General features: G+C 37.9%; 2 protein-coding genes and 1 long non-coding RNA gene across 3 annotated transcripts; 1 reads left to right on the forward strand and 2 right to left on the reverse strand.

Annotated features, from left to right (window-relative positions):
* The first annotated feature begins 8,049 nt into the window (after positions 1 to 8,049).
* LOC114539290 (putative nuclease HARBI1) lies at positions 8,050 to 10,267 on the forward strand. The gene is made up of 3 exons (XM_028559920.1): positions 8,050 to 8,064; positions 8,732 to 9,272; positions 9,789 to 10,267. The coding sequence occupies exons 1-3, from the start codon at positions 8,050 to 8,052 to the stop codon at positions 10,265 to 10,267; spliced, it is 1,035 nt and encodes a 344-aa protein (XP_028415721.1).
* A 3,838-nt stretch (positions 10,268 to 14,105) lies between these two features.
* On the reverse strand, positions 14,106 to 17,088 carry LOC114539301 (COPII coat assembly protein SEC16-like). Its single transcript, XM_028559929.1, has 10 exons — positions 16,636 to 17,088; positions 16,301 to 16,408; positions 15,947 to 16,036; positions 15,782 to 15,835; positions 15,555 to 15,666; positions 15,094 to 15,297; positions 14,802 to 14,930; positions 14,664 to 14,706; positions 14,357 to 14,426; positions 14,106 to 14,186 (listed from the first exon to the last, which is right to left on the reverse strand). The coding sequence occupies exons 1-10, from the start codon at positions 17,086 to 17,088 to the stop codon at positions 14,106 to 14,108; spliced, it is 1,344 nt and encodes a 447-aa protein (XP_028415730.1).
* Positions 17,089 to 17,205: 117 nt separating this feature from the next.
* LOC114542555 lies at positions 17,206 to 17,924 on the reverse strand. Its single transcript, XR_003689677.1, has 4 exons — positions 17,908 to 17,924; positions 17,734 to 17,820; positions 17,428 to 17,514; positions 17,206 to 17,241 (listed from the first exon to the last, which is right to left on the reverse strand). It is a non-coding gene; the product is annotated as an uncharacterized LOC114542555 (long non-coding RNA).
* Positions 17,925 to 19,052: the final 1,128 nt, after the last annotated feature.

The raw sequence follows: 19,052 nt of genomic DNA on the forward strand, positions 1-19,052 counted from the left end.
TAATTGGAGATAACACATTCTCTCGAATGAAAACGGAGGAGATCTACAAAGGAAAACCAGGAGAGCCAATGGTCGAAGGAACAACATTTGGTTGGATAATACATGGCGGGGACCTTGCTAATGATGAGTGCATGTATTGCAGAGATGTGAGCGACTACCAGATGTTGTATAGTCTTGATGTGCTAGGAGTGGAAGACCGGAGAGAAGATGATCAATTGGATGTTTACACTGAATTCAATGAGACCATTGTTCGAAACAAGGAAGGACGGTACCAAGTCAATGTTCCGTGGATACCTGGTGCCCAACTTACAGAGACAAATGAGATACAGAGCAAGAAACGCCTGCGTTCGGTCACAAAGAAACTCAATCAAGACCCCAGCCTAAAAGCAGAATACCGGAATATCGTAACCCAACAGCTGGAGAAAGGAATCGTTGAAAGGGTCTCGGGAGAACCAACCGGAAGTCGTGTGTTTTATATGCCACATAAACCAGTAGTGAAGTCTTCTGCTACAACCACAAAGGTCCGAATGGTGTTTGATGCCAGCGCGAAGCCGAACCCACTTGCTCGAAGTGTTAATGAGTGCATGTACAAGGGTCCTCCACTACAACCGTTGCTGTGGGACATACTGATAAGAGCCCGAATGGCTCCGAATTTGTTAATTGGTGACATTCAGCAGGCATTCCTTCAAGTCGGATTGAAGCCGGAGGACAGAGACGCTTTTCGATTTGTTTTTGAATTGATAGACGGAACAGAAGAGCAATTCAGATTTACCAGAATACCCTTCGGCGCGGAAGCGAGCCCCTTCCTTCTCGGAGCCACCTTGCGACACCATAATGAGAACCAACCAGACGAGTGGGATCTCTTGCTAAGCCGTAGACCTTATTGGAACACTCTAAGAATTACCGCTTGGGTATTACGATTTGTCCATAACAGTCGAGCAAAAAGGAGACGGACAGAAACGATAAAGGGTCCGTTGACCACGAACGAGATAACACACTCAAGAGATGTATGGATACGAAAAGTACAAGGACACATTCCAGAAGACACAGAGAGCAGCGGTTGGAGGTTGGAGAGAGACGAGGAAACGAAGATTCTGAAATGTGTAGGAAGGATTAAAGGTTATTCACCAATTTACCTAGAAAACGGATCATTTGTTGAAAAACTGATTCGCCATGTTCACGAACAGACGTTGCATTTGGGAATTGCTAGTACCATGGGTGCTATTCGAGAGGAATGGTGGGTTCCAAGGTTGAGATCATTAGTAAAGAAAGCAATAAATGGTTGCCATACCTGTAAAGTTTTCTCAACAAAGCCATACGGCAAGACGGACACATCGTCTCTACCACAGTTCCGCACGGAAGCGAGTAAGCCTTTTCAAACCACGGGTGTTGATTTCGCCGGGCCGTTGGTTTACAAGGTCAACAAGAATAAAGAAGGCAAAGCATCTATTCTTATCTTCACTTGTTCAGTCACGCGTGCGGTTCATCTGGAAGTCACAAAGTCGCAGACCGCGGAAGAATTCCAAGACAAGTTAAACGCCTTCATCTGTCGGAAGACGAGACCACAACGCATCATTTCAGACAACGCAGCAGTTTTTAAAGCTACGGCCCAGTGGATAAGAAAGATCCGGAAAAGCGAAACACTACAAGATTTTCTAGCGAAACAAAGAATAACTTGGCAGTTCAATTTAGCCAAATCCCCTTGGTGGGGAGGAATGTACGAAAGAATCATAAAGGAAGTGAAGAAGACGTTGTATAAGACACTAGGCAAGACTCATCTTACGTTTGAGCAATTAAGTGCAGTGGTAATGGACATCGAACGCCACCTAAACAACCGCCCACTCACCTACATCGAAAGTGACGGAGGGGAGCCGCAAGTACTGACACCCAATACCATTTTATGGGGCGACGATTCACATATTTTGGGAGATCGAGAACAAGACGAAAGTGAAGTTACGAAGATGCAGAGACGTCTGAACGTTGCCAGACAACACGCGTGGAACCGTTGGCACAAAGAATATATACACAGCCTTATGGAATCGCATCGAATAGTCAAAGGTGACGGACAACTGCCAATGGTCGGCGAGATTGTATTAGTACTCGGGGAAGAAAAGAACCGTGGGCTTTGGAAAAAAGGCAAAGTATTGCAACGCATATTGGGTAAAGACGGAGTCGTGCGAGGAGTTGTGCTTCGTCATAAAGGACACGAGACTGAGCGACCTATTCAATTAGTTTGCCCTCTGGAGATACGTAACAAAGAAGTAGAAGAACCGAAAACACCAACGCCAGAAGTTGAAGAGAAACGAGAGAGACCACGAAGGCGGGCGGCAGAAAAAGCGAAAGAAAAAATCGGACATTTAATTGCGGATGAGGACTGATTGAAGAAACTATTTGTACATTTAATTCGTTGAGTTAAAATTAAGTTACACGTAATTTTAAGGGGAGTGTGTCCCGAATTTAGGATCCTGCCTATTCGCAGATGGGATGATTGACAGGACCGGGGGGGGGGAGGAGCAGAGCGATAAGGAAACACGAGGAGAGACAAACGAAACGTTTACGGAGAGAGTTTAAGGGAATTTTTGTATTTTATTTTACTTTTTCATATTAAATATTTATTTTTACTTAATGTGAGTGTGTGCCGAATTACGGGTCGGTACACCTAGTTGTGAAAAGATTGACTGAGGTTCCATCAGCTGTAATGGACCACACTCTCAATCCAGCATCAGCTACCTTCTCAAGTGCCATTCTTACCAACTGTGCTTGGGTTGTGGCATTCATCATATCAAGTAGCTAATGGGGCATTTCCAGTTGGAGCGGGACGCTACCAACAGAAATACTAGTCCCTCTGTTGCTACTGTGTCAGGATTGTTTGGTGGAATTGACCCATAGTTTACAAATCCAGAATAGCGTTCTTTATCTGTTGGATATTTCCCTATCCTTGAAACATTCTGCCTCCTGTGTGATGTTGTACGGGAATTATTGACAGGCTATCTTAAAGACTGATGGCATTGCATTCCTCTTCAACCTATATGAACCTGCCTGCGGTGGGGGCTGAACATAATCTTCTTTTTCAAAATGCCTACTACAGATATAACTGTGTCGTGTTGCTCTCCAACTATCTGGTTGATTTTAACTTTTTTACAATTTTCTCCCATCTGTTTAAACATGTTTTATCTGCCAAAGGGGACCCTTATGTAGTAAAAAAATGTTTTAAGGTACAGATTGTATTCATTTTCTTTTGTTGCTTCATTTTGCTTTCCACACACAACACAAGCATGTGGCATGTTGTCTTTTTGATATATCTATAATTTTATCACATTTTTGTTTGTTAGATAACTTTCCAGTACTTGTCAACAACACTGGGCTTTATATACAACCTGGATCTAGTTGTGCCTCATTAATTTTCGGTGATAATATGCTCTTGTTTTTAAACCTCGTATTTCTCTCTCCACAAGGGCCCATTTTTCCCAAACTAAGAGAGTAGGTGTATTTAAGAACAATCTATGTACACTATTTTGGTAGTTTGAAGATTTAGATGTATCTCAAACTTTCAACAAAAATTCCGAAAAAACGCGGATTTTTTGTCATTTTCGTGTTTGTTTTAATATCATTTCGTAACGGCAGCATTTTTTTTAAATCTGATTACATATTTGGGAAATTCAGTCGTGATACTTCGGGTTTACGAAGTAAAGTAAAGTAAATTTAAAATTATGAAAACTTCATCGATTTAAAAATGTTTATTTTTCACAAAAATATTTAAAAAAGAGTGGATCTACTTGCAAACTGAGCACAAAGTCGGCTTGAGCCCCCCCCCCCTGAGTTATCGTTCCAGTTGTATTAGAGTTCACCGGAAAATATACGGCTGTTGCTAGTTGCTATGCCTACTTTCTATCATGTTATCGTTTTACCGAGGCGCGGGGTTTCGCTGCATGAATCTGGGACAACTAATTTGTTAACTAAGAGTTGTGTTAACAGTCTGTTTCTACAGAGTATAGCTATATGGGAATAAAACTTACTTGAAAAGGTAACGTAATGTTTCAACGCATTTTGTCTGCCTCGCCAGATTCTGCCCTTTCTCTGGAATAGAAAAAAGAATTGAAGAAGTATTGGTACGGCTGATGAGAATTTCACCGCATTTGATCCTACTTCGTGTTGCCATAAATCACCATTAACATTCTACTTACGGTTGTTTTTAATTAGACAAATCAGTAAGTAACTAGAGATTGTTTGCAATCTTATCGACGATTTCATCAACAAAAATTTCTTCAGTACACAAAAGATCTTTTGCGTGCACAATACTTGCCGGACGCTAGCTGAAATTACAAGAACAGTGATGAAACGTGAATATCCCTGAATGAAAACCTCAACAATCAAAGTAATTTTCAGCTTGACCTTTTTGTAACTCAGAGCAGCACCATCACAATATTAATTTACCTGATTTATACACAATAATTTATGAAAGAATTTAGGTAATTCATTGCTTTCATATTTTAACCCCATAAGCTCTTTTACCCAACCCTTTAGAGAAAAGAGAGGGATTCGAATAGTTCCCTGGATCAATTTTCATATTAAAAATCTATTAACAAAGTTGATCTTAATAATCCCTAACTAAAGCCTCCCCTGACACTAATACTATCTTTTATTTTAATCATTACCAGACCCTTAATAATCCAAGGAAAACCATATCAGCATTGTCAGATTATTATATACAGTAGGCCTAAGCTAATACGTTACATGCAAGAACTACATAATAATGTCTCTAGTCTCCAAACTATTGTAAGTTTAACATGGACAGCATATGTCATTACCATTATTTTCACAAGCGGCGCACAATGCATGTAGAGAAGCCTCTCTAAGCGAGTTTGGTTGGTCGTCAGGGGATATCACTATCTTTAAGATGTGTTCTAAACCATTCGTATGAACCAAGAAGCTCGATGTATTGTCTAGAAAGAACCAAACCAGCAAACTATAGCGAGTACATTCTATTGTTATATACCTAGTGTCACAATTCATCTTTTCTTCTTTCCTATTGGACAATAATAGATCCACGCGTGGAGGGCCTCAAATCTTCGCCATGATTACGCGTGATCAACACGAGCGGGCATCAAATCTCATAATTTTCCCTATTATGAAATTTCATGCCTGTTGCTATGCTTTCCCTAGCAGCACGACCATTGAAATAGCAGGAAAATTTTTGAAGTTAACTTTATATTGTTTCATATTCTAATCTATACATGTCAAGGAATGAGCTCTTCTTTGGTTTATTTTCATTTTGGCACTAGATATAACAACAAATATATCACTTATTTATTGACTGACCTCGGGAAAGCAGTGTGTTTTGCTGACCTTGGCCGGAGGTCTTGTAAAAGGAAATTTGTAAATAATGATGTGAACTTCAAAAATAACAACCTATAGAAGTGTATAAACCTGGACGGTGGAGCATTAGGCCTACAGGTCAAACGTCGCACTTCTCATGCACAGAAATGCTATGAGCGGTCAAACAAAAATAGCCCGATCCAGACCAAATAGAACGCCATATAACAATCAAGAAATTCTGAGAAATAGCAGGAGGTGGCCGTGCCAATAGCATTAACACGTGAGCAATTATATCATTGCCACATTCCAAGAGAGACATCTTTCATGCATAAAAATCTTTCATGCCTATCTGGCTATTGAACGTCTAAATAAAAAGACAACTAAAAAAATACACTGTGAATGTAGTAATCTTACCACTGGTTCGAAATATAGATGCCATGGTCTTCAGAGCTTGCTCCTGAAAATCTAAATCTTCGTGTCGGTATTTAATACTCTCAATCAATAATTTTAAATCATCCAATGCAGCTGTATTCTGTACCATTCTTTCGTCATGATCATCCATAGAAACTCAAAACCTGAACGAAATATTTATCTGTAAAACTATAGAGTATATAGGAGTCAGTAAAAACCAGTACGCCTCGGAGCAATGACCTGAAGGAGACTACTGATTAATAGAGATGTTCAGAGCCATTTGTCAGAAGGGCGTCTAACTGGAACGGTGGATAAGTTCAAAATGATCGAAAAACAAAATTGTCATCCATTATTTGAATAACTGAGCTAGCTGAGATATGTCAAGGTAAATAGTTTAATTTTCAATGAAATTAAGTACATATTATTTAGCGCAAAAGAATAAAAAGATGCAGGTTCAGCTGCCCATTGAAACCGGGGGTTGTTCATGCCATAGACTCTTTTACTGTCCTAGTTTTTGTCACTGAAGGTGACCAGTCACCAAACTGAAATATATATATGGGGGGAAATTTAAAAAAAAAGAAAAAAAAGGTGCTGCAGGATCTCACCATGACCTTTTTTCCGCAAAGACGCAGTCCTCTCCCCCCTTATGAAAAGTTCTTTCAACACCTGTTCAGTCATTCACAAGGTCGATGTACGTATGAGTTTGTAAACATTGGGTTATCCATACACTGTTTAAGCTCAACACCTTTCGAACAACTGGACCTAGCTGATATTTGTATATCATGTGTCTGTAACAGCACGGTGATGGAATATCGGTAGACGGTGTTGTAGCCCACCACAATTTAGTCCCGAATCATGTAAAAATCATGTGGTCATAATTGTCACATTTTTTTCATAGAATATCATATGGGCAAAATATTGGTCCTATAAAAATTTGTTAACAGAACATTTTAACTGAGTGTTTAAGAATTTTACCTGTTAAGAATTTCTCTTTAATTTAACTGCTTAGTTGTCAAATCACTGGATCTAAATTATTTGCACATACAGTATTCATAGTGTCCAGCAATAAAGGCGTTGCTTCAGCACATGCGGTTATATAGGGATATATTTGGTGCAGAATAAAATTAAAAATTAAAATTACTCTTGATCCCTATGCATTCATCATGATCATGTCTATAGATGAGGCATCAGTTTGAATATAAAGAAACAAATTAAGGTAGCTTAATCAGGGTGAAAGGCCTTGGTTAAAAGTCAAAAATCTAGCTCTGCATATATAATAAATACATTTAGTGTTCCAGCTAGGAACTGAATAATAATTAAGTAAAATTTTGTGAACTCACCATGCAAAATTCAAGTACATTTTTCAGTTTATCCATAAATGCTGGGGTTGTGGAAGATCATTACAGTAAGTGGGGGGGCAAATATTCATATATTAATTGCATGTTCATGCAAGGGGCCAGTTGTATAAAAGACTTAATAAGTTAACTTTTAACTGCAGTTAAGGACAGAATTGGCCAATCAGAGTTATGTATTTCTAAGTTAACTATAGGATTTAACTATGCAAATTGTAGTGTTAAAGGGTTTTATGCAACCGGCCCCAGCATTATTAGTTTAAATTCTGTTTAATTTGATTAATTGTTTTTATAGTATGTCTGTTCACATGAATTAATATATGTATTTGGAATGAAACATATATGTACAGTACTCATGGCAGAAATTTGTCAGTGAAAAATTATTCTTATATACTGGCTCCAGGTATATCCAGGTATGCAATCAATTAAGATTAATGTATCCAGGATCTGGCTGGAGATAAGTACATATTCTAAGCAAATTTTTCAAAGGGTAAAATTTGTAGTACAACTGGTTGTACATATTTAGAAAGAGCCCTATAATAAACACCACAAGAGAATACAATAATTACAAGGGTTTATAATAATTACATGCATATTAAATTGGCTGCCATATAATGAATAATTCAGGTTATATATAAAGTACTATAGTACTACAATACTGGGCAAATTCTGCCAGTTATAACAACCAAAGAAAACCTTTGCTTCAGGACATGCAACCTAGCTAAAAATCTGTGGTTCAGATATAAACTCAGTACTTGTCATAAAATGAGTTTATTGCCTGAAGAAATCATATTTTAATTTTACAGTGTTTGAATTCGCTCTGAGTAAGGCATATAAAGCATTTGACAAGATTTTTAAATACAAAACAACAATTTTTTATCTATAATAAAGTTTATAAATTAAAAGATCCTTTGTTTAAAAAATGATTTTGTTCCGAATATAACACTAAAACCATCCTAATATAAACAGAATGTATAAAATTAAGGTATAATATACTGAAAGAAGTACTTCAAAGAAAAAGGGAAACAAAGTTGTATAAAAAACAATTGAAAAAATGCAAATAAATTTGCATACCTTGAATCGTTCTCAAATTCTTGGGAAAAGGATATACAAATTCCCGCCAAAACTAAAGTCACGTGACTGGCCGCGCTAGCTCTTGTTGAGCCCTGGGGCCGGTTGTATCAAAGGCGGATAAATCCCTATCCGGCGGATAAATTTTATTCAAGCTTAAAATTGCGTTATCCGACGGATAAAAATCCACTATCCGTTGGATAAATTTATCCGAGGTCCGGAGGCCTGGGGCCGGTTGTATGAAAGCCGGATAGCGCTATCCACCGGATAGTGTTTTTTTCAATCGCTTCAAAATTGCCTGTTATTTGCTACAACTTTGATTAAATCTTATTATTCCTAAATCGAAGGTCCTTTTTAATTTAATTGCTGCTTCCAAGCTGAAATTTTATCGCTTTTCGAGCATTTTTAGAACGGTTGAAAAAATCGCTATCCGGTGGATAGCGCTATCCGGCTTTGATACAACCGGCCCCTGTAGTTTAAATTCACTATCCGCTGGATAAAATAAAATAAAATTGATTGTTGTTATTATTTCGAGAGCAAATATGGCGCTTTTATACCGATTTCCCGGCTTTTATTTATAGATCTTACCTCGCGCAAATATAAGAGCAGATAGAGTTTTTCGGAGAGAAATACCAGACGATGATATTTTACAGTATTACTCCGACAGTGAATTACGAGCCCGTTACCGTTTCGGAAGAGAGTCAATTTACAACATCGTTCGCCTTGTTGAAGACGATATAAGGCCATCGACTAACAGAACCTTCCCAATTTCGGCTACAAACCAAGTCCTAATAACCTTGAGATTTTTGGCTACTGGGAGTTTCTTACAAGTCGTTGGAGATACTATTGCAGGAGTAGACAAGGCTACGGTTAGCAGGGTTGTTCGTCGAGTAACTTTGCTTATAGCTGCAAAACTTGACAACTACGTAAAATTTCCGCAAACACAACAAGAAAAAGATATCATCAAACAAGGTTTTTATGATCTTGGAGGCATTCCATGTGTTGTTGGTTGTGTTGACGGTTCACACGTGAGAGTTATAGCACCAGCTGACAACGAACCCGACTTCGTAAACAGAAAGGGGTACCACAGCATAAACATTCAAGGAATATGCCATCACAAAGGTATTGTACGGTACATTTGTTTACATTATCATTATACAATAAGTTTAATTGGCACATTTCCGGTCTAGATCAACTCACTCGTTTCCATCACTGTTATTTTAGGAAAATTGCTAAAATAAAATCATACTAAGTCATAAAATTAAGTCACGAAATAAAAGCTTTATTCTCGACAATTTGTCTCCTTCATATTTAGTGAAATTTTCTGCTAGCTTTAGTTACTTCATCTCTTGGCAATAGTTTTGACTAGCAAGATAAATTTGCGGTGTAACATGTATTATTAATATAATCAAAAAGTTATATCCCTCCACCCCAGTAGCATGTACTTTACTGGTAACACATTAGGGGCTGTAATTGATGAGCAGTCATAAAGTGCATGCCACCTAGGGTGGGGGCCGGGATATCAATTCTTTCAAAATTATTCGATACCCCCACAATATATTATATTTCTTCATGACCACTCCCTTAGGGGTTGCTAAAATAATTAGAAATATCTGTGATTCTTTTTTTCCAATCCAGGGAAGTTTACTAATGTTGTTGCAAGGTGGCCAGGCTCAACCCACGACAGCCACATCTTCCGTAACTCGGCTATTGCACAAGCTTTGGAAGGAACGTCTTTGGATGATGGCGTTCTTCTTGGAGACAGTGGGTACCCCTGCCTGCCTTACCTAATGACACCATACAACGATCCAGTAACAGTTAAGGAACGAAGATTCAACAGGGCACAAAAGGTAACCAGATCATCAGTTGAAAGAGCATTTGGAATTCTGAAAAGAAGATTCCATCTATTGCACTCCGAAATTAGAATGCCATCTCCGAAATTAGAATGTACACTTGTTGCCGCATGCTGTGTCCTCCACAACATAGCAATTGAAAACAACGAACCCATGGAAAATGATGACGATGAACATCAAGACCTACCAGACTTAGGACATAATTATGATGGTGAGAACAGGGGAACGGCTGTTCGCAATCACATAACGAACACATACTTCTAATATTCTTCAAACAAGTTGTGATATTTCTGCCTCTGATTGAAATTAATACCAAGATTTAACATTGTTTTGACATTAATAAGTTGGAGCCTTTTGAAACTTTATCTTATACATGAAAGTTGTAAATAGTACTTAGGTGGCAAAGCTATAACTAAATTACTATATGGCCTCTGTAATGGTATTTTTAAAATAAAATTATGGCATGTTTAAATATATAGATAAACTGTGTGCTGGTAATTTGTTTACACATTTAGACTTGATTCTCACTTCAATTTATTCTGTGAAAAACATAAAAAATTACAAGAATCGCAAGGTAAATTTATTGAATTATTTCATTGCAAACAATTATTAAACTATTAACCTTTGCACTCAACCTGTTAAATTCACCCAATAAAAAAAAGCTGGTCTAGCCTGCATGCAAAAAAAAATATCACATCTTTCTACATTTTCTTACCCAGAGAGTAAAGATTTGCTCTAGTATAGAGAAATTGGTTTCAGACAAAGCTAAGTTAAAATTAATTATTACAATCCAATTTGGCTTTGTATAAAAATATGGTGTAAAATAATATATTAAAAGGGATGGGCATATTTTAAGGCATTTTCTATTTCTAGAAAATGCTTTCAACCTCTCTTGTGGCAGGTGGTCATCTAACACATAGTGATTCAAGATTAAATTATTGAACTTAATTAAGTATTATCATGAACAAATAATAAAATATAGTATATTCAAAAAAATCAAAGTAAGTCTTGCCCGAAAGTCATATGCCGAAATAGGATTTTTCTGGGGAGTGAGCGATTTGAATGGGGAGGGGGAGACTGGTGGCGCCAGTAACGCTACTACGGTTGGCGTCGACAGAAAAATGCTCAAAGTTCATCCACCGGCGCATGTAATATTATTGTAATTTATCTGCATCGTCATTCAGCGATAAAAACAATCACACGATAGAATAATGCTTGTAGAAGAGTGTAGTTTATTCCATATTTTATGGCGTGCCTTGAGGACACACATTATTACACATATATAATTATACTGATACCCAGAGAGTAAAGATTTGCTCTAGTATAGAGAAATTGGTTTCAGACAAAGCTAAGTTAAAATTAATTATTACAATCCAATTTGGCTTTGTATAAAAATATGGTGTAAAATAATATATTAAAAGGGATGGGCATATTTTAAGGCATTTTCTATTTCTAGAAAATGCTTTCAACCTCTCTTGTGGCAGGTGGTCATCTAACACATAGTGATTCAAGATTAAATTATTGAACTTAATTAAGTATTATCATGAACAAATAATAAAATATAGTATATTCAAAAAAATCAAAGTAAGTCTTGCCCTTGCCTTGCCTGCAATTCTTGCACCTCAAGTTTGTACTTTTTGTTCAAAAGCTTCATATTTTCTACTTCTATCAAGATCTTCTCTTTTTCCAACTCCAGAATTTCAATTTGCATTCTTTGTACATCCTGTGTTGTTACTCGTGCTGTTAGTGGGTAGTTTTGAGCTTTCAGTGGAATCTGGATTTCTGAGCGTTGCAGCCATAGGGATTACTGATGCTGAGGAAGGCTGAGGTGCGGATGCCTGGCTTTCCTGGCCCCACATGTCATGATCTGCACCAGGTGTAACAAGGCATACTGGTGCAATTCCACCTAGTGAAGGCTTCTTAAGGTCATCTGGATGTTCCTCGTGCCCCAATAATTCATGAAGTGTTGCCTGGTCCATGGTGGACATCATGTTCAATTCATCTTCACTTATTTCTTTTTTATGTGTTGATGTTTCTGAACCTACGAAAAATATTGCATAAATTAATAAAATAGCAAATAAATATATTCGATTCTATTATAAATTATTGTAAAATGTAAAAATCTATTTGTAATATATTTAGAACTTGTCTAATTGTGAAACCCATGAGGTGTCTTCGTACGTGCACGGCGTAATTTGCGTTCACATAAATAATGGCTATATTTGTATGATAGGCATTCTTTAATATGGACTATCATGTTAAAAATGGCTGTCTTTCTCACGCATCAAAAAGGCACTACTTTTGTAGTTTTGTTTTGTTGATGGAATGATGGTTCACAAATGTGAAACGTACCCGATTAATACCCCCCGGTATTCCGGAAAAGGCGGGTTCATCACCAAAAAGGTCGATGATTCGTCGATTTACTTCGCTCACAGATTTTGGCGCCTTCCCCCCCCCCCGGTCTTTTGTTTTTGGATTTTTTCTCTGCTGAAATCCTTCTTGGCACTGCTAATCATTGTTCCATTTATCTTTAACTTCGTCTGTGGTTCTTTTGGCGACTCCTAATGCGTTAACCTTTTCTGTTATCATTTGCCAGACCTCTGCTTTTTTTTGTTCGTCAAAACACTGGAAAATTTATTCCGGATTACAGCTAAATTATCTTCCGCTGCTGTCAGAATTAGCGTGCACTCTGACGGCGAAAAATTTGGTTTACGAGATCGCTTCGCTTTCTCAATATTAATGGTCACCATTTTGGAAATTTTTTGGCAAAAATGTAAAGTAAAATCGTCATTTTGCTTAGTAACTGCATAGCAACGAGCTTAGGATAAACAGCTATCCGGTGAATAGTTATTCACCCTGCTATCCGTGCTTCATACAACGCATTTTTATCCCGCGGATAGCCATCCACTGGATAGGAGATTTATCCAGTGGATAGGACTTATCCACTGGATAACTTATCCGCCTTTGATACAACCGGCCGCACGGCGCTATATAAGTGCCGTACTCACCCCCCGGTACACGCGAGCCCACGTATTGTTAGTATTGTTTATAGCAAAAACAGTAAATACCTAAATACTGTATAAAATATGGAGACGCACCGTTTTAATAATACAGTAAATGTGTATTACGTTATTCCTGTCTCGTTATTCATGAAACATTAGTACTTTGTACGCAATCTGCAATTCATTATGTGTCCTTTACGTTTTCAGATGTTATATAAAAAACATGTACATATTGTCATAGTTTCCATGGATTAGTCGTTAATTAATGATTCGAGCTAAAGGGGGAGGCGTAGGGCAAGGCGTTTGCAAAACTTGGACCGTCTACACTTTACATAGTCTATGTCGTTACTGCCCCTTTACACCATAACCCGAAAGATTTAGAACGGGTATAAATTTTTTTCAGTTTTGGCACTCCGTTGACACGCAAAAAACTAAATGACTGAAGAACAAACACATTTTGACGTTCTTCATGACGTCAATTACGACCATAGATACACAGCAAAACATATAGAAGGTCAAATTGGGGCCAATCGATTGCCTTTCGCTCTTCTCCATACCGGTTCATATGCCGAAATAGGATTTTTCTGGGGAGTGAGCGATTTGAATGGGGAGGGGGAGACTGGTGGCGCCAGTAACGCTACTACGGTTGGCGTCGACAGAAAAATGCTCAAAGTTCATCCACCGGCGCATGTAATATTATTGTAATTTATCTGCATCGTCATTCAGCGATAAAAACAATCACACGATAGAATAATGCTTGTAGAAGAGTGTAGTTTATTCCATATTTTATGGCGTGCCTTGAGGACACACATTATTACACATATCTAAATAATACTGATAAATAGCTTTATCATTCAAATGAACAATCACTCATTGCTCATCAATTTCTCATAAATTTACATAAATTTAATACTGTATTTATACTGTTTTTCATTTTACTGCGTTTTCTTTTTTTTTGCTTTTTTATTTTGCTCTTGGGTATAATCTGCCCCGACTGGACGACGGCGAAGGTGTTGATACGTAATCAGCTGGATTGAAAAACCGCACGGCGGGAGACGATTGAGAATCCTGAAAGGAAAACCACACTCAATAATCATTCCTCACTTAGGAAAACATCCTGAGGATAGTATCGAAACAGAAAGGATTCCTTTATGAGTGACACTTGACACTTGACACTTGAACTAAGGGTTTTAAGCCTTGAACATAATGGGCAATTTTGTTTATTCCGCCTTTCATGCAACTTATTTACAATTTTAAGATAGCTGGCAAACCTAGTCACACAAATTGCGTTCCAAAAGATGGGAAGATCCAGTTAAACGTGCAATAACGGTGGCCTTATTCTTTCATTTACCTGTGATTTAGTCGGCTGTTCCTCCACAGTATTGTTGGCTACACTGCTCTGGTCAACGCCGTTGCTCTGACTGTATATAAAACAAACAACAATATTAGTACTTATTTGGGATCAATATTATATATCCACCCTATAATACATCACTATTTAAGAATACTCTTCACAGATATTAACAAGACACTGCAAAGAATAACAAAACTGAATCGTTGGATTTGATTCTCGCGCATTTTGAACTTTGTTGTCAACGAAAAAATTAAACATCGCGTATCAAGACGTATTGTTAAATCAAAGTGGTATTTTCACATACCTAGCTGGCGGCATCGGTGATCCTTCAGTATTCGACAGAATGTCTAAAGATAGTCGAAACGTTTTGTAGTTGGTGATGTATAGTTGATAACACTAGGCTACTAGGTGTAAGTAAGCGATTTCGTTCTTTAACACTTACTGCTTGCTATTGGTGCCTGATTTCCTGGTGGTGCTGGAAACGGTTGGAAAAGGAGAGGTGACGCGGTTTCGTTAGGTTTCGTCGTTGCCCCTGAGGCACTCAAGACATCAACATAGTTCGATCTATGTCCTGAAACAACAGTTCAAAGTTCAAATGTAGAATTCTAATCCAAACAATCTAGAGTCTCTCAAACCATAGACAATCTAAAAGACAGGATTGTCTATGCTCAAACCAAGCCATAATCCTATCGAAATCTCCGCTCTAATCATTATTAACATATTTTAGATGATACCTTTCGAGCTGTGAGCTCTACGCGAAAATCGGCTAGGTGTCGATAATGGTGAATTAATCAACGATATTTCTGGTTGATCAGGAGTAAAAGCGCCAGGAATGATTGGTGGAGCGTTTGCCGCGGGAGGAGTTTGCGACGCTGATGAAGCCTGGGATGCTGGAAGTTGCGGTGTGTTTGAGAAACCGGTAGCTGCACTCGATGTGCCTAGACAAAGAGGAAGTCGGAGTTTGTTATAGCAACATAACAGTTTTATGTCTTTACATACTCAGATTATATTTTCCCTTTCCCAAATATAATGCAAATATAAATTTTATTAACACTATCTTATAATTCAAAATTAGGCTGATGAGGTCTGTAGAAATGAAGACGTTGAATTCTTGAAAGATGTGTTTTGGGGATCAGACTTGTATATATGCCAGTAAAAATACTTCATTTACAAGTCGACATTACAAGTTGCTTACCAGATGTTTGTGTAGGTTGTCTAACAGTTCCTGATGGGATGGTAGGCATGACAGGTTGGGCACCGCCAATCAAAGATGGATCAATTGGTGGTGGAGGCAAATCAGCTTTCTCCTTTTTAATGAAAGAACAAAGATTAATATCAGCTTTATAAGCGTGTGCATTGTGAAGAAAGAAAATATACACACCTTTGCATGCACACTACAAAATAAACCATGTTTTACATTACCTCTTCACCTTCTTCCGTGTTCACCCACTTTCCTTCTTTTTCGTCCCAATAGATCTAAAGAGTAAACATATACGAAACTTTTTAAACAATAAATCATAATGTAATATATATTTTGGTAAACAAAAGCTGAAAGGCACATATTCGAAGCAAGGCACTATAACTTACAGTTTTCTTCTTATCGTCAGGTAAGATAATCTCGTTCTTGCCTTTGGGAATGAAAGATTTGAAGAAACCGCCGAATGACGTAAATAATCCCTAAATAAAATGAAAATCAAAATTTCGTTGGTTTAAGCATTGTTTAAAACAACCTCCCCCTTACACACAATATAAATTAACAAATAAACTTGCTGAAACATCTGTTTTCTACCATATACCTACGCACACAAACTATAAAACAAGACCTCGGAAAACACAGAACATGTTTCGCTAACGGTCAACAATTAGCTCAATACGATTACTGCATGTTTCTCAATTCCGGGTTGATTCTGAATCTGCAATTTGAAACTGTAAAAAACTTACGCCACTCTGTTTCTCTGAGTTCTTGTTATCGTCTTTTTTGGTCTTCTTCTCTTCCTTGGTCTGGGCTTGAGTTTCTTCCTTCTTTGCGCCATTCGCAATATTTGATTCCTAAAAACGATTTTACAGAAACTAAATATTAGTAACGTACTCTCGTTAAATAATTAATATCCTATGCCTACTCGGGTCTAAATTGTTCAAGTAAAGGCCCTATTCATCTAAAGTTGGTGCAAACATCTCTCCATAATACTGAGTTTAATCTATTCCAAATAAGGTTACCAGGATTTCTGGGCGATCTGGGTACCGAAGGGTCAATTCTTAATAAACATTACACTTACCCTGAAGTTAGATTGAGCGTAGTAATCAAAACTATTATCTGAAGTCGCAGGCGCTGAAATTTCACTTGTTTCGACTGCGTTAACACTAGCATTACTCGGCTGCTTCCGTAACAAATGCTCAAAAGAGTCCCCTTCGTAGAAGTTTGTGCCAGAACTTGGTAATCCTGTTTCATCGTGCTCTATGCTGCTCGGAACTGCTTGTGCGACATTTTCATAGGGGTAATTCTCCGGTGGAAGAGTTTGGTCGGTGGGAGCAACCCCGTAGTGGTAATTCCCTTGCGATGGTACTGGTTCTTGAGCTTGAAATTCCCCGGTGTAGGACATGTTGCCACTTGGTGCAGCGGTGGGCTCGAATTGAGCGAAACTCTGAGAAGCTTTGTTGTCCTCGCGATATAAAACTTGTTCCTGGACTATGTCACTATTTGTTTGAGGAACAAACATTGTAGGTACCATTGTAGTGGAATTTTGAACTTCTTTATTATCAATGTTTTGCGTGTGTTCATACGGCATTTCCTGTGGAAGTTGCGATTGCTGAGGTAGTTGTTGCGCCAATGTTTTCCAGCTGCTAGTAGACAAGAACGAGTGCCCTAAGGTTTCGTTGTTTTCCTAAAAAGACAATTTTTAACACGCCTTAGAAACGTTTCGCATGGAAAACTGCAAGCATGCTTCCAGGACAGCATCAGTTGGCGTGTCCTCACAGAAACGACGCTGTCTAATTGTTGATCGCAAAGTTTCACTTGCAGATTTTAGGATCGACATAAAAATCATGTAAAATAAAAATATACTTCGTACCTTGAGTAGATCTAACAATTGTTGCAGGCGTCCGTTCATATCTAATAACGGCGCAATAAATTCTCGTCTGTAAAGTCTCATGGATAACTGTAAGGAAAGAAAATTTGAGCATCAAACGATTTCACCATGTGTATAATTATCAGGTTGTATCTGAAAACAATAAACTATTCAAAAATTTCATTATCCGCTTTTGATTTCTTGATTTGAGCGAAGGCTAGAACAGGCCTAAAACGTCTATTTTAAACAAATATGCGTAGTTTTACTTGAGAACGGGAACGAAAGGTAAGGCGAGAAATGATGACATACCGCATGAAGTCGCGTTATCATATCTTTAGTAAAGGATGTTGAATGCTTCAAGACATCATCTACCAATTTCTCGCAATAACGAAATGCCTAAATAAGACAATGCACGCGTGTTAAATCAAAGATTGTGAAGGTTGTGGAGTAACACCATAAGTCAAACGAAGATATAACAATTACTTTATTATGGAATCCGGAATCGGCCAATGAATGGACGTACAATTCTTTCCATGGCTGAAAAAAACATAACGTTAAAGAATGTGCAGCGAAGGTTCAACTCCAGGACCAACCAAGTATAGAATTATCTTCTGATCTCAAAAAATCTTATTCTATAGAATAGATATCCCCGCAATTTGCGGAAACGTAAGCAAGTATTGAAATACGAAGTAAAGTGACACGCTGAATTGAACAACTTATGCGGCACTTCTTTGCTTTTCAAAGTTCAACACACATTAGAGAAATCTACAATGAAGTAATTTCTGACCTGGAAATCTTTTATTATAAAATTTTCATCTTTGAGGCTCATAGCGTATTCATATATCTACAGGAACATGTTGTTGGTTAACAAGAATACAAACAGAATACCTTTTGACTATTTTAAACAATTTTATAACACATGCATGTATCAGGCAAAAACGGATGAATGTTTAGGTCGACTGGCAAGCAGAGTGGAAATAAAGCGATTAAAAGGCAATGGCGGAATAAGGGTTTGTAGCAAAGTGAAAAAAACATAAGAGAGAATTCTAGAGCATGCTGCATGGCAGATGTATAGCGGCTTCAATAAAGGATTTGTAAGCATCTCTGCGATCTACCTCTGTGCGTTGAAGAGCCAGGAAATCCACGAATTCTGGTCGGATTTCACTACAGAAAACAAGAGTTTAAGTTTGTGAGAAGATGAACCACGAACCTTTATGTTCATTAAGCAGACAGACAATGCGACTCTTCAACTTACTTCGAAGAATAACCTAGTAACAGTGTGCCACTCTGTTTACTAATTTCTTCTCCTGCTAATATATAGCAAAGATGAGCTGCTTCAATCAGGCCACGAGACTCTGGAAAAGAGAAAGTAACATTTTGCATGATAGCAACAAACACAAGCAGTATGTCGTTCACCTAAAGTGTCAATCGAAACAAGAATCTCTTGAAGGAAACGTTGCCAGTGTCCTCGTGACTTGTTTAAGCAGTTATCACCGTATGTGAAAATGCATCAACTTGATCACGCATACCACAACGTAGCTTGGATTGTGATATTGGCCAACACAACCCCCCCCCCCCCCGGCCAAATTACCATCCCTGGCTTATCCAAACTGAACTTACCTAAGCTC

The sequence above is a fragment of the Dendronephthya gigantea genome, unplaced genomic scaffold (genome assembly GCF_004324835.1).
Source record: "Dendronephthya gigantea isolate DGI-Jeju-01 unplaced genomic scaffold, DenGig_1.0 000003F, whole genome shotgun sequence".
In the NCBI taxonomy this organism is placed as follows: Eukaryota; Metazoa; Cnidaria; class Anthozoa; order Malacalcyonacea; family Nephtheidae; genus Dendronephthya; species Dendronephthya gigantea.

Coding starts and splice junctions, on each gene's coding strand:
- LOC114539301 (XM_028559929.1), bottom strand. CDS start 17,088: ATGGTACCTACAATGTTTGTTCCTCAAACAAATAGTGACATAGTCCAG. Junction 16,037..16,300: donor ACTCAGAGAAACAGAGTGGC/GTAAGTTTTTTA, acceptor CATTTTATTTAG/GGATTATTTACGTCATTCGG. Junction 14,931..15,093: donor TAGAGCTCACAGCTCGAAAG/GTATCATCTAAA, acceptor CTGTTGTTTCAG/GACATAGATCGAACTATGTT.
- LOC114539290 (XM_028559920.1), top strand. Junction 9,273..9,788: donor AGGAATATGCCATCACAAAG/GTATTGTACGGT, acceptor TTTCCAATCCAG/GGAAGTTTACTAATGTTGTT.